This window comes from Salmo salar, chromosome ssa17 (assembly GCF_905237065.1).
Source record: "Salmo salar chromosome ssa17, Ssal_v3.1, whole genome shotgun sequence".
Taxonomy (NCBI): Eukaryota; Metazoa; Chordata; class Actinopteri; order Salmoniformes; family Salmonidae; genus Salmo; species Salmo salar.
The window spans coordinates 51979689-51995376 of record NC_059458.1 but is presented as its reverse complement, the minus strand read 5'-3'; the positions used below and the strand labels follow the sequence as shown (position 1 = coordinate 51995376).

The following is a 15688-nucleotide window of genomic DNA, read 5'->3' as shown; positions in this document are numbered from 1 at the left end:
GAAGAAGAGACTTGCTTGGGTCAAGAAACATGAGCAACGGACATTAGACCGTGGAAATCTGTCTTTTGGTATGATGAGTCCAAATTTGAGATTTTTGGTTCCAATCTCCGTATCTTTATGAGACAGTGTAGGTGAACGGATGATCTCTGCATGTGTAGTTCTCAACGTAAAGCATAGAGCAGGAGGTGTGATGTTGTGGGGATGCTTTGCTGGTGACACTGTCAGTGATTTATTTAGAATTCAAGGCACACTTAACCAGCATGGCCAACACAGCACTCTGCAGCGAAACGCCATCCCATCTGGTTTGCACTTAGTGGGACTATCATTTGTTTTTCAACAGGACAATGACCCAACAAACATACATGCTGTGTAAGGGGTATTTGACCAAGAAGGAGAGTCATGAGTGCTGCATCAGATGACCTGGCCTCCACAATCACCCAACCTCAACACAATTGAGATAATTTGGAATGAGTTGGACCGCAGAGTGAAGGAAACGCATCCAACAAGTGCTCAGCATATGTGGGAACTCCTTCAAGACTGTTGGAAAAGCATTCCAGGTGAAGCTGGTTGAGAGAATGCCAAGAGTGTGCGAAGGCAAAAGGGTGGCTACTTTGAAGAATCTAAAATATATTTTGATTTGTTTAACACTTTTTTGGTTACTACATGATTCCATATTTGTCATTTCATAGTTTTGATGTCTTCACTATTATTCTACAATGTAGAACATAGTAAAAATAAAGAAAAACCCTTGAATGGGCATTTGTTCTAAAACTTTTGACAAGTATTGTGTATATACAGTTGAAGTCGGAAGTTTACATACACTTAGGTTGGAGTCATTAAAACTCGTTTTTCAACCACTCCACAAATTTCTTGTTAACAAACTATTGTTTTGGCAAGTTGGTTAGGACATCTACTTTGTGCATGACACAAGTCATTTTTCCAACAACTGTTTACAGACAGATTGTTTCACTGTGTCACAATTCCAGTGGGTCAGAAGTTTACATACACTAAGTTGACTGCGCTTTTAAACAGCTTGGAAAATTCCAGAAAATGATGTCATGGCTTTAGAAGCTTCTGAAAGGCTAATTGACATCATTTGAGTCAATTGGAGGTGTACCTGTGGATGTATTTCAAGACCTACCTTCAAACTCAGTGCCTCTGCTTGACATCAACAAAAAAAAAAAAAAATAAAAATAAAATAAAAAAAATCAGCCAAGACCTCAGAAAGTCTGGTTCATCCTTGGGAGCAATTTCCAAACGCCTGAAGGTACCACGTTCATCTGTACAAACAATAGTACGCAAGTATAAACACCATGGGACCACGCAGCCGTCATACCGCTCAGTGAGGAGATGCGTTCTGTCTCCTAGAGATGAATGTACTTTGGTGCGAAATGTGCAAATCAATCCCAGAACAACAGCAAAGGACCTTGTGAAGATGCTGGAGGAAACAGGTACAAAAGTATCTATATCCACAGTAAAACGAGTCCTATATCGACATAACCTAAAAGGCTGCTCAGCAAGGAAGAAGCCACTGCTCCAAAACCGCCATAAAAAAGCCAGATTACGGTTTACAACTGCACATGTGGACAAAGATCGTACTTTTTGGAGAAATGTCCTCTGGTCTGATGAAACAAAAATAGAACTGTTTGGGCATAATGATGTTTGGTGGAAAAAGGGGGACGCTTGCAAGCTGAAGAACACCATCCCAACCGTGAAGCACGGGGGTGGCAGCATCATGTTGTGGTGGTGTTTTGCTGCAGGAGGGACTGGCGCACTTCACAAAATAGATGGCATCATGAGGATGGAAAACTATGTGGATATATTGAAGCAACATCTCAAGACATCAGTCAGGAAGTTAAAGCTTGGTCGCAAATGGGTCTTTCAAGTGGACAATGACCCCAAGCATACTTCCAAAGTTGTGGCAAAATGGCTTAAGGACAACAAAGTCAAGGTATTGGAGTGGCCATCACAAAACCCTAACCTCAATCCTATTGAAAACTTGTGGGCAGAACTGAAAAAGTGTGTGCGAGCACGGAGGCCGACAAACCTGACTCAGTTACACCTGCTCTGTCAGGAGGAATGGGCCAACATTCACCCAACATTTGATCCAAGTTAAACAATTTAAAGACAATGCTACCAAATACTAATTGAGTGTATGTAAACTTCTGACCCACTGGGAATGCGGTGAAAGAAATAAAAGCAGAAAGAAATAATTCTCTCTACTATTATTCTGACATTTCACATTCTTAAAATAAAGTGGTGATCCTAACTGACCTAAGACAGAGAATTTTTACTAGGATTAAATGTCAGGAATTGTGAAAAACTGAGTTAAAATGTATTTGGCTAAGGTGTATGTAAACTTCCGACTTCAACTGTATATATATTTGTTACTGCTCTACTAAAACAATCTTGACCAACAGCCTAACGACAAAACAATCGACCAGTTGACTAATTGGGGTCAGCCCTAGTTTGTAGTATAGTATTCTACAGAATTCTATAGTAAGTACTGTAGTATTCTATAGTAAGGTGTAGTATTTTTCATGTGGGCATTGACTCTCTATTGCAGTCAAACCATGGGAATTGATTACATAATACAGGCAAGCAATACAATAACCTCAGTGATGGACAGCCAGGAAGGCATCCACCTCCCAGACAACAAGCTACAACAGAATGGCATGATACACAACACTACAATCTGTCTATTCTAGCCACTGTGTATCCTTGACTTAACTTCAAACTGCTTCAAACTACACACGGACTCGTTTCCTGAACATTTCCTGTACGACTGCCAGATCCAACCCTGAAGGTTGTTTTTTCAGATTATGTGTACACAAGAAAAACACAACGTTCATTACAGCGATAAACTATCGTTGCGATGCCAGCATAGAGCTGAGTAGTACATTACTAGCCTGGTCCCAGATCTGTTTGTTCCAACTCCTATGGTCATTGTTATGCCGATGGTAAGACAGCACAAACAGATCTGGGACCAGGCTAGTGCATTCCCCAGAAGGCTGTGAAACAAGCAGTGGTCTGATGCTCCACAGCAGCATGCACCTCATTAGCTAATCTAATTTACTAATCAGGGCCTGAAAACCTGCTACATAAAGGAAGAGAGAGGCAGGGGGTAACGTCAACTCCCAAACTACCAGAAAAACTGCTCTACTGCAGCCCACAGAGGAAGAAGTTGCTATGTAAAGAGGTTATGTGAAGACGGTTCCATTTTGGAACCTTGCTGACGTATGGAACGCAGAACAAAATTGAGGAGGGAATTCTGGAACTCTGAGAAGTAGTGTTTGGGCTGGGAGGAAGGATACAGAGGTAATAAGGTTGGGTGCTTTTGATGCTGTACCTCTTTTCAGAGGTATTCACAGAAAGGTTCTGCGTGACAGTAATAGCCAGTCCTTTTCATATCATTTCCCACTGGCTCCATCGTCTTTTGTGATGTCCTTTTTTTGTGACTGAAAGCAAATGTATATATATATACACACACACACACACACACACACACACACACACACACACACACACACACACACACACACACACACACACACACACACACACACACACACACACACACACACACACACACACACACACATGACTTGTCTACAACGTAGCTGATGGCTGTTGAAAGGGAATAACTGGAGCAATTGTCTGGACCCACTGAGGGAGACTGAAGATGCGTGGGCAAATGCGTCAGAGCAGAGCTACTGACGGACATACAGGGATCGTTCTCTCTTTCTCCATCTCCTTCCATCGCTCTCTCTCTTTGTTACCTTACCTGACCAGTTTGGTTCCTCCTCTTATGGCCTGCATATCAATCATACACCCAGTGTTCATGTACGAAGCCAGGTTGATCTCTGAGAACTCAGCCTGTGAAACAAGGAGAAAAACACCACGCTGATTATACACATTATTCACTGGGGGATAGAAGTAGCAAATTACTGTAAAACACAATTTCCATTTGGTGTATATAGGCCTGAATCAACAACATAAAACAGTCCTCTAACTTTTCAACACTAACATAAAAGCCACCAGCCCTTTCCTATGGATTTCTGTAAAATAACTGAACTATATGAGAGTAAAACATTCCACGCACACACACACACACACTAATGGTGCCACGCTTGGATGTGAGTGGGAAACATCAACGTTCAAAATAGTTTGCAACAGAAAACACCCATCACTCAGAATCTATGATGTCATGTGTAAGTGAGTACTGTGGTAGGCTCTAACCACTTAAGCTCCAGTCACCCCTTCTCTAGGGGCATGAGGGGCCATAGAAATAGAGTTACTATAACGAGGAACACCAAGTCAAGGAGGCCACAATGAGTGGTAATACTATTTCTATGTGAGGGGTGGGGGACAGAGAGAGAGAGAGAGAGAGAGAGAGAGAGAGAGAGAGAGAGAGAGAGAGAGAGAGAGAGAGAGAGAGAGAGAGAGAGAGAGAGAGAGAGAGAGAAGGACAAAGAGAGAGAGATACAGAGTCAGAGAGGAGAGAGGAGAGACAGATAGACTAATCAAGTTATCCAGAGTCTGTCTGTGTCTGTGGCCTCCCGGAGAGGACAGGACAGCAGAGGTCTTGTGACAGGGAGGGAGGCTTTAGCCCAGGCAGCTACTTAATGACTTGATCAAACTCCCAGGCAGAGCAGAGATCCTCTCTGGAGGGGAAGGGACACTGCAGCTTGGCCTGTCTGGGAGAGAGCTCTGGGAACAGAGGGACTAGAATGGGGCATTAGGGGCCAAGTGCCTCCATTGTCTCTTATGTAATTACAAGTTAGAAATAGATTTGCTCCAGAGATTTAACTCCCATGAATCTGTTTTTTTTAGTCTCTCACTGGCTGACTGTGTTCTCAGGATAGTACCTCGCAAGGGGACACGTGTTAAATGCATAATGTGCCTAAATGTTATAAATTCATAACAGATTCCAAATCTACCTACATCCGCTTCAGCCCAGACACAGATCACATACATTATTAGCTATTAGTACATTTTGCTGCAAGGTAAATACTGTACAATCAGGCATTTGCACAATGGGTGTGGCCCAGTGGGGGAACTTGTTATTGAGACACACATCCTCTATGTATGGCATGTCTGCTAAAGTCAGGGCTGATAAAACACACCATATGTATGCTAGAGAACCACAGAGATAGACAGGCCAAGCCAGGAATCAGGAAGGAATTAAACGCTACATTTAAAACACATTTTACATATTTTTTCAAATCATAATAAAATAACAAAAATCACTGCAGTCATTTCAGTTTGGGGTTTTGTTTGATCATATGCTGGGTTCATGTCGTTGTTTTTGGCCTTGGCGACCTTGTTTGGGTGTTGGTACCCTAACAGATTTAGCTTCACTGAGGGCCAAAAAGCTAATGAACCCTAAAGAAGAAACAACATTCCTGCCTTACTTTACTATGAACATGCTTCCAACATGTTAGCTCTGTGGAAATGGGGAGGCCAGTCTACTCAGGATGGAAGGATAGGTGAGGGTTAGGGGTCAAATGTCAAGAAGGATCAGTTTCAGTCTGTATACTGCAGTGTGGGATGTTACAGAGTTAGAGTAGAGCTCGTCTTAGGCCCTCCAAGTCCTAGCTAGGTGCTCCCATTAGAGGTTGTGAACCAAAAGCCCCAGAGAGAGATCAGTAAGAGCTTGACCTCGGAACAGCAAGATGTTGACCTCCGACGTCTAGTGGTAACATTTGTCAGACTTAACATCACTTTGAAGAATGTAGCGTGACACTAATGCAGGCATTTTAATTGGTCCTCATTGTGAAGTCCAGCAACTTTTCTACTATGAAAAATTCAATTTGGCGGACCTGGTTGACTCCCAAACACAACTTTACAGAGAGCGTGTTGGTGATATAATTTGTCATATGATGAACCTACATGGGCTCGTGGTGGGCCAAATTCAATAATTCACTCTTCCAATAGGCTACATAGTTAAACAATGAGTTACTCATCTGAATAAACAAGCTACACTGAGTGTACAAAACATTATGAACTCTCCATGATATAGACTGACCAGGTGAATCAAGATGAAAGCTATGATCACTTATTTATCTCATTTGTTAATAGCTGTTGGGGCTAGGGGGCAGTATTTTCACGGCCAAATGAAAAACGTACCCAATTTAAACAGGTTACTACTCTGGCCCAGAAAATAGAATATGCATATTATTAGTAGATTTGGATAGAACACTCTGAAGTTTCTAAAACTGTTTGAATGGTGTCTGTGAGTATAACAGAACTCATATGGCAGGCAAAAAACCTGAGAAAAATTGAATCAGGAAGTAGGAGAAATTAGAAATGTAGTTTTTCTTTTGAATCCCTTGAAAAACTACATTGACATAGGATTTACGTTGCACCTCCTAACTCTTCCATTGGCTGTCAACAATCTTTAGGAACTGGTTCCATCCGTCACCTGTTACCGGGCAGAAAATTGTGGCTCAGTCAATCACTGGCCAGTCTGAGGACAGGTGTCTTATGACGCACATTCACGTGACTTTGTTGTTTTTTATTTTTCTTCTGGGATGAATACCTATTGCCCGGTTGTAAAATTATCGCAATTTTATGTAAAAAAATACCCTAAAGGATTGATTGTAAACATCGTTTGATGTGTTTCTACAAACGGTAATGGAACTTTGAACATTTCGTCTATGGATTTGCGTCCACGCCACATGGCATTGTAAAGTGTTCTGGATGGGTCAACAAAACGGACGTATTTGGACATAAATGATGGACTTTGCAGAACAAATGAACATTTCTTGTGGAAGTGGGTGCCCATCCGAGTGCATTCCGCCGAAGATCAGCAAAGGTAAGTAAATATTTTGAACATATTTTTAGAGATTTGTCGACGTCGTGGTTGTAGGCTAACTGTATAGCTTAGCATTGAAGGCTAAGTTCTGTACTCAGAATATTGAACAATGTGCTTGAACAAAGTTATTTTGAAATCTGACAAAGTGGTTGCATAAAGGAGTAGATTATCTCTAATTCTTTAAATAATTGTTATAAATTTTGTCAACGTTTATGAGTTCTTCTGTAAATTAAATGTGCCTATTCACTGAAAGTTATGGGGAGAAAACATTTTCTGAACGTCACGCGCCAATGTAAAAATTGGGTTTTTGGATATAAATATAAACTTGATCGAACAAAAAATGCATGTATTGTCTAACATGATGTCCAAGGAGTGTCATCTGATGAAGATTGTCAAAGGTTAGTGCTTAATTTTAGCTGTATATCTGGTTTTGTGATGGCTATCCGTGCTTGGAAAATTGCTTTTTTTTTTTTTTTTGCTAAGGTGCTATGCTAAAATAATATAATGTTTTGCTTTTATCGTAAAGCCTTTTTGAAATCGGACAATGTGATTGGATTAACGAGTAGAGTATCTTTAAAATGCCGTATAATACTTGAATTTTAATTTTGAGATGATTTTGTTTTGAATTTCGCGCCGTGCTATCTCACTGGTTGTTGTCCAACCAATCCCTTTAGCGGGATTGTATCCTCTAGAGGTTAAATCCACTTCAAATCAGTGTAGATGAAGGAAGACAGGTCAAAGAAGGATTTTAAAGCCTTGAGACAATTGAGACATGGATTTTGCAAGAGAAAAATATTTATGTGCCTCTGAATGGGGTATGGTAGTAGGTGCCACGTGTACCGGTTTGTGTCAAGAACTGCAACGCTGCTGGATTTTTCACGCTCAACAGTTTCCTGTGTGTATCAAGAATGGTCCACCACCCAAAGGATATCCAGCCAACTTTGGAGTCAACATGGCCCAGCTTCCCTGTGGAAGGCTTTCGACACCTTGTAGAGTCCATGACCCGATGAATTGAGTCTGTTCTGAGGACAAAAAAGGCAGGGGTGCAAGTCAATATTAGAAAGGTGTTCTTAACGTTTTGTACACAACGTCTATATTCAGATTGTGGTGGAGTCACAAACACAGAATGGGACTGATATTGTTTAGCTGCTCTAGTTTTAACATGAACTTTGTCAAAGTAAAGCCACAGAACGTCGTTAGGACATGTGCTGTGCAAATAGAAAAACAAAAGCCATCTGTGGAGGCATTGTATTTGGCCGATGAACGTGGATGACAAAAACTCCACCAGAACATGGATGACTTAAAGTTCCGATACAGGCAATGTGAGTTCAGCCTCTGAAGTATTGATGGAGAAACATGAGCTTGTCCTCTAACCTCAGAAGCACTCTGAAACCTCCCTAATATGTGTCAATCTCGAAAAGGCCACAACCTGAAGAGACCATTACTTTCCTTAACTTCCAGTGTTTGTTGTTTGTGAGGCACCAGCGTTGCTCTTCAGCTATCTATCTGGGTCTCTGCAGAGTGGATACTTTGTAGGAAAGGATGCAGGCCAAAGCCTCCATTTATTTGAATAGAAAACAGTGTCTTCTGTACAGTTTGTTGCAACCAATATACTCCAGAATCCTATTCAAAATGCTCAATTGTGGCCAGCACAAACAAAAAGTATGTGGGAGTATGTCTTCCTCATTCGTTTGTTTCCAGAACAATGTGCCAACTTAACAAAACAGTATTTTTTTCTGTAAAAAAATACCCCCTCTTTTCATTTATTGTGTTGCGCTTACAGAGGAGAAGAAGAGAGCAGGGGGCGAGTAAATGCCCTAATCTCATTTACAGGACAGCGAGGCGCCACTCACTCTCAATGCGCCTCAAAGACACAACACACTGGAACTTGGCTCCCTTCCTCTCCTCAGCTCCTCTCCACTGATACCCGCCTTTAAACGAAACATCTGTGTGCTCGGCACAATGCTTTGCCATCACAAAGAAAGACTCTTAAAAGACGTAACAGACACACAGAGGCGCTAACTTTCTCTCTCTCTCACACACACACACACACACACACACACACACACACACACACACACACACACACACACACATCTACACACACGCCACACAATCCAGTATACAGATCTGCAACTCATCCCCCTGGCAAATTGCAATCCCTCAGCAGGGGCCTACATTGACATTTGCTGTGACCAGATAAAACCAGAAGAGTGGGCTAGTTTCTGGCAACAACCAAAAACGCTCCACAACTCCTGCTATTGGCTGGCTGGCTCGGTGGGGCCCTCTGTCATTGGACAGTTATGGATGAGCCGTTTTTGTGACTGGGGCGAGTGCCCGGGACACAGGGCCCGTTTGACAGTGCCATGGTTACCATCAGGGTAATAGATTCAGATTTGTGTTAGAGCAGCTCTCACCCTGGGAAAGGAAAACAGGACAGGATACATGGAAACTGCCTTCTCTCCCCTTAAACTGCCCCCAGTACAGGATTCTTCTTTCCTCTATAACCGCCACTCATTTAATGCTGGAACTCTGTGTTACAGTTGCAGTATTTCTAAACGTGCCAGGAGGCTGCAGTACAGATCTTTGACGCTGGTATCCAACATACCAAGCAGTCTGGCCAGAGAGCCATCTTTCTAGGATTTCAATGAGTGCCTAAATGATACTCACACCAAATCTTCCACAACCTGTTAATATTCGAGGAACAGGATCTTAAGTACTAACTGTGCAATATGTGATTGTTTTTAAAACCATACCCTGGCCTCAAGAAGAGTGTTCCATGATTTAACTGATTAAAGTCTCTCTCATGGCTCTGTAGTGTTCCATCCTTGTAGCTGCCTTGGTCAAATCTGGACTTGTGCACATGCATAACTCAAACTTGTCCACGAATTTGTGTATCAAATCAAATTTGATTTGTCACATTTTCACCTTACAGTGAAATGCTTACTTACAAGCCCTTAACCAACTATGCAGTTAAGAAAAATACCTAAAAATAAAATAAAATAAAAGTAACAAATAATTAGAGAGCAGCAGTAAAATAACAATAACGAGGCTATACACAGGGGGTACCGGTACAGAGTCAATGTGCGGGTGCACTGGTTAGTCAAGGTAATTGAGGTAATATGTACATGTAGGTAGAGTTATTAAAGTGACTATGCGGACAATAACAGAGAGTAGCAGCAGCGTAAAAGAGGGGGGCGGCAATGCAGATAGTCTGGGTAGCCATTTGATTAGATGTTCAGGAGTCTTATGGCTTGGGGGTAGAAGCTGTTTATAAGCCTTTTGGTCCTAGACTTGGCGCTCTGGTGCTGCTTGCCATGCAGTAGCAGAGAGAACAGTCTGGAATCTTTTACAATTTTTAGGGCCTTCCTCTGACACCGCCTGGTATAGAGGTCCTGGATGGCAGAAAGCTTGGCCCCAGTGATGTACTGGGCCGTACGCACTACCCTCTGTAGTGCCTTGCGGTCGGAGGCCGAGCAGTTGCCATACCAGGCAGTGATGCAACCAGTCAGGATGCTCTCGATGGTGCAGCTGTAGAACTTTGAGGATCTGAGGACCCATGCCAAATCTTTTCAGTCTCCTGAGGGGGAATACGTTTTGTTGTGCCCGCTTCATGACTGTCTTGGTGTGCTTGGACCATGTTAGTTTGTTGGTGATGTGGACGCCAAGGAATTTGAAGCTCTCAACCTGCTCCACTACAGCCCGTCGATGAGAATGCGGGCATGCTCGGTCCTCTTTTTCCTGTAGTCCACAATCATCTCCTTTGTCTTGAGGTCATGTCTCTGACCTCCTCCCTATAGGCTGTCTCGTCGTTGTCGGTGATCAGGCCTACCACTGTTGTGTCATCGGCTTACTTAATGATGGTGTTGGTCCCTGGCCGTGCAGTCATGAGTGAACAGCTCCCGAGTGGCGCAGCGGTCTAAGGCAATGCATCTCATTGCAAGAGGCATCACTAGTTGGGGCAGCAGGTAGCCTAGTGGTTAGAGCATCAAATCCCCAAGCTGACAAGGTAAAAATCTGTCATTCTGCCCCTGAACAAGGCAGTTAACCCACTGTTCCTAGACTGTCATTGTAAATTAGAATTTGTTCTTAACTGACTTGCCTAGTTAAATAAAATAAAATACAGTCCCTGGTTTGAATCCAGGCTGTATCACATCTGGCAGTAATTGGGAGTCCCATAGGGCGGTGCACAATTGGCCCAGCGTCGTTCAGGTTTGACTGGGGTAGGCCGTCATTGGAAATAAGAATTTGTTCTTAGCCGACTTGCCTAGTTAAAAAAAGTTAAAATATATATATTTAGTACAGGAGGGGACTGAGCACGCACCCCTGAGGGGCCCCCCTGTTGAGGATCAGCGTGGTGGTTGTGTTGTTACCTACACTTACCACCTGGGTGCGGCCCGTAAGGGGACATCCAGGATCCAGTTGCAGAGGAAGGTGTTTAGTCCCAAGGTCCTTTGCTTAGTGATGAGCTTTGAGGGCACTATGGTGTTGAACACTGAGCTGTAGTCAATTAATAGCATTCTCACATAGGTGATCCTTTTGTCCAGATGTGAAAGGCAGTGTGGAGTGCAATAGAGATTGCATCATCTGTGAATTTGTTGGGGTGGTATGCAAATTGGAGTGGGTCTAGGGTTACTGGGATAATGGTGTTGATGTGAGCCATGACCAGCCTTACAAAGCACTTCATGGCTACAGACGGGTTACCTTAGTGTTCTTGGGCACAGAGACTATGGTGGTCTGCTTGAAACATGTTGGTATTACCGACTCAGACAGGGAGAGGTTGAACATGTAAGTGAAGACAATTGCCAGTTGGCCAGCGCATGCTCTGAGTACACGTCCTGGTAATCTGTCTGGCCTTGCGGCCTTGTGAATGTTGGTTGACCTGTTTAAAGGTCTTACTCACATCGGCTGTGGAGAGCGTGATCACACAAGTCGTCCAGAACAGCTGATGCTCTCATGCATGTTTCAGTGTTACTTGCCTCTAAGCGAGCATAGAAGTAATTTAGCTCGTCTGGTAGGCTTGTGTCACGGGGCGGCTCTCGGCTGTGCTTCCCAGCTCTACCCTTTAGCTCAGTGCGGATGCTCCCTGTAATCTATGGCTTCTGGTTGGGGTATGTAGGTACAGTCACTGTGGGGACGAAGTCATCAATGCACTTATTGATGAAGCCAGTGACTGATGTGGTGTACTCCTCAATGCCATCGGAAGAATTCCAGAACATTTTCCAGTCTGTGCTAGCAAAACAGTCCTGTAGCTTAGCATCTGCATCATCTGACCACGTTTTTATTGACCAAGACACTGGTGCTGCCTGCTTAAATTTTAGCTTGTAAGCAGAAATCAGGAGGATAGAATTATGGTCAGATTTGCCAAATGGAGGGCGAGGGAGAGCTTTGTACGTGTATCTGTGTGTAGAGTAAAGGTGGTCTAGAGTTTTTCCCCCTCTGGTTGCACATTTCAAATCAAATCAAATTTATTGTTCACTTACACATGGTTAGCAGATGTTAATGTGAGTGTAGCGAAATGCTTGTGCTTCTAGTTCCAACAGTGCAGTAATATCTAACAAGTAATCTAACAAATTCACAACAACTACCTTATACACACAAACGTAAAGGGGTGAATAAGAATATGTACATATAAATATATGGATGAGCGATGGCCGAGTGGCATAGGCAAGATGCAGCAGATGGTATAGAATACAGTATATACATATGAGATGAGTAATGTAGGATATGTAGACATTATTAAAGTGACGTTATTTAAAGTGACTAGTGATACCTTTATTAAATCCATTTATTAAATGTATTAAAGTGGCCAGAGATTTGAGTCTGTATGTTGGCAGCAGCCACTCTATGTTAGTGATGGCTGTTTAACAGTCTGATGGCCTTGAGATAGAAGCTGTTTTTCAGTCTCTCGGTCCCCGCTTTGATGCACCTGTACTGACCTCGCCTTCTGGATGATAGCAAGGTGAACAGGCAGTGGCTCAGGTGGTTGTTGTCCTTGATGATCTTTTTGGCCTTCCTGTGATATCGGGTGGTGTAGGTGTCCTGAAGGGCAGGTAATTTGCCCCCAGTGATGCGTTGTGCAGACCTTACTACCCTCTGGAGAGCCTTGGGATTGTTGGTGGTGCAGTTCCCGTAGCAGGCGGTGATACAGCCCGACAGGATGCTCTCGATTGTGCATCTGCAAAAGTTTGTTAGTGTTTTAGGTAACAAGCCACATTTCTTCATCCTCCTGGAGGTTGAAGAGGCACTGTTGTGCCTTCTTCACCACATTATCTTTGTGGGTGGACCATTTCAGTTTGTCCATGATGTGTACGCCGAGGAACTTACAACTTTTCACCTTCTCCACTACTGTCCCGTCGATGTGGATGGGGGGATGCTCCCTCTGCTGTTTCCTGGAGTCCACGATCATGTCCTTTGTTTTATTGATGTTGAGTGAGAGGTTATTTTCCAGACACCACACTCTGAGGGCCCTCACCTCCTCCCTGTAGGCCGTCCTACCACTGTAGTGTCACCTGCAAACTTGATGATTGAGTTGGAGGCATGCATGGCCAAGCAGTCATGGGTGAACAGGGAGTACAGGAGAGGGCTGAGAACGCACCCTTGTGGGGCCCCAGTGTTGAGGATTAGCGAGGTGGAGATATTGTTTCCTACTTTCACCACCTGGGGGCGGCCTATCAGGAAGTCCAGGACCCAGTTGCACAGGGCGGGGTCGAGACCCAGTGTCTTGAGCTTAATGACGAGTTTGGAGGGTACTATGGTGTTAAATGCTGAGCTATAGTCAATGAACAGCATTCTTACATAGGTATTCCTCTTGTCCAGATGGGATAGGGCAGAGTGCAGTGTGATGGCGATTGCGTCGTCTGTGGACCTATTGGGGCAGTAAGCAAATTGGAGTGCATCTAGGGTATCAGGTAGGGTGGAGGTGATATGATCCTTGACTAGTCTCTCAAAGCGCTTCATGATGACAGAAGTGAGTGCTACGGGGCGATAATCATTTAGTTCAGTTACTTCTGCTTTCTTGGGGACAGGAACAATGGTGGCCATTTTGAAGCATGTGGGCACAGCAGACTGGGATAGGGATTGATTGAATATGTCCATAAGCACACCAGCCAGCTGGTCTGCGTATGCTCTGAGGACATGTCTAGGGATGCCGTCTGGTCCCGGCAGCCTTGCGAGGGTTAACACGTTTAAATATTTTACTCACATTGGCCACGGAGAAGGGGAGCCCACAGGCTTTGGTAGCGGGCCGTGTCAGTAGCACTGTATTGTCCTCAAAGCGAGCAAATAAGTTGTTTAATTTGTCTGGGAGCAAGACGTCGATGTCCGCGACGGGGCTGGTCTCTTTTTGTAATCCGTGATTGACTGTAGACACTGCCACATATGTCTCGTGTTTGAGCCGTTGAATTGTGACTCTACTTTGTCTCTATACTGACGCTTTGCTTGTTTGATTGCCTTGTGGAGGGAATAGCTACACATTTAACATGCTGGTAGAAATGAGGTAAAACAGATTTTAGTTTCCCTGCATTAAAGTCCCCGGGCCACTAAGGGCGCCGCCTCTGGATGAACGTTTTCCTGTTTCCTTATGGCGGTATACAGGTCATTGAGTGTGGTCTTAGTGCCATCATCGGTCTGTGGTGCTATGTAGACAGCTATGAAAAATACAGATGTAAACTCTCTAGGTAGATAGTGTGGTCTACAGATTATCATAAGATACTCTACCTCAGGCGAGCAAAACCTAGAGACTTCCTTAGATATTGTGCACCAGCTGTTCTTTACAAATACACATAGACCCCCACACCTTATCTTACCAGAGGCTGCTGTTCTATCCTGCCGATAGAGTGTATAACCTGCCAGCTGTATGTTATTCATGTCGTCGTTCAGCTACGACTCCGTGAAACATAAGATACAAATGACAGGGATGAGGGCCTGTTCGGGTGTCTGGAGTAAATCCCACTTGTCTGACTCATTAAAGAAAAATTATTAGTCCAATTCAAGGTGAGTAATCGTTGTTTTGTTGTCCAGAAGCTATTTTCGGTCATACGAGACGGTAGCAGCAACATTATGTACAAAATAAGTTACAAACAATGGGAAAAAAGAAAATAGCATAGTTGGTTAAGAGACAATAAAACATCAGCCGTCCTCTCTGGCGCCATCATGGAACTGAGCGTTTGTGAGTATTTTAAAGTCTGTATTAGGCCCTCTGAACAGCCGGCGGAGGGTATAAATCAGCATTCTGAGAGCACTCTGCCCAACTGTACCACACACACACACACACACACACACACACACACACACACACACACACACACACACACACACACACACACACACACACACACACAGAGACAGGGCCCCAGGACAAGTGGACAGCACAGTAAAAACAGCAATAGACTCCAAATATGGTCCCCCCTCCCCTTCCCTCTCCTCCCCCTCTCTCCTTGCTAGCATCACACAACACAAAGCTCATCTGAAATCTTTGAGAGTATTTTTACAATTCTGCTAATGGGTGTCATTGAGGTTCACGTGCACAAGGTGCCTTTTGCTATGGTCAGGTGACAAACTTGTAAACGAGAACTTTGGTGGTCCGGATTAAAACCACATGCAAATCTAAAGCATTATCCCAACATTCAGATTGTGATAATAAGTGATTTTACTCCAACTACGCCGGCTTCTGCCGGCAAAAAGCCTGTGATCGATATTGACATCTGCAACTGTTATACAACAATTCATGAGGTGTCACGCTCTTAGGACACAGGGTACTGATAAACAATGACAATAGCTCAACTCCTAGAACTGTGGCAAACTCTATCACAGAAAGGATTCTCTGCTTCATGTGTGAGACCCATTTAGACTAAACCTCCTGCTCCTCCT

At 43.6% G+C, this 15688-nt stretch overlaps 1 protein-coding gene across 1 annotated transcript in view; it reads right to left on the bottom strand.

The window, feature by feature from the left end:
- Positions 1 to 15688, bottom strand: part of LOC106576044 (synapsin-3) — a 137846-nt gene that overhangs the window by 84488 nt on the left and 37670 nt on the right. Inside the window, 1 exon segment of the mRNA XM_045699696.1 lies at positions 3785 to 3876. Coding sequence (XP_045555652.1) covers positions 3785 to 3876 — 92 coding nt within the window.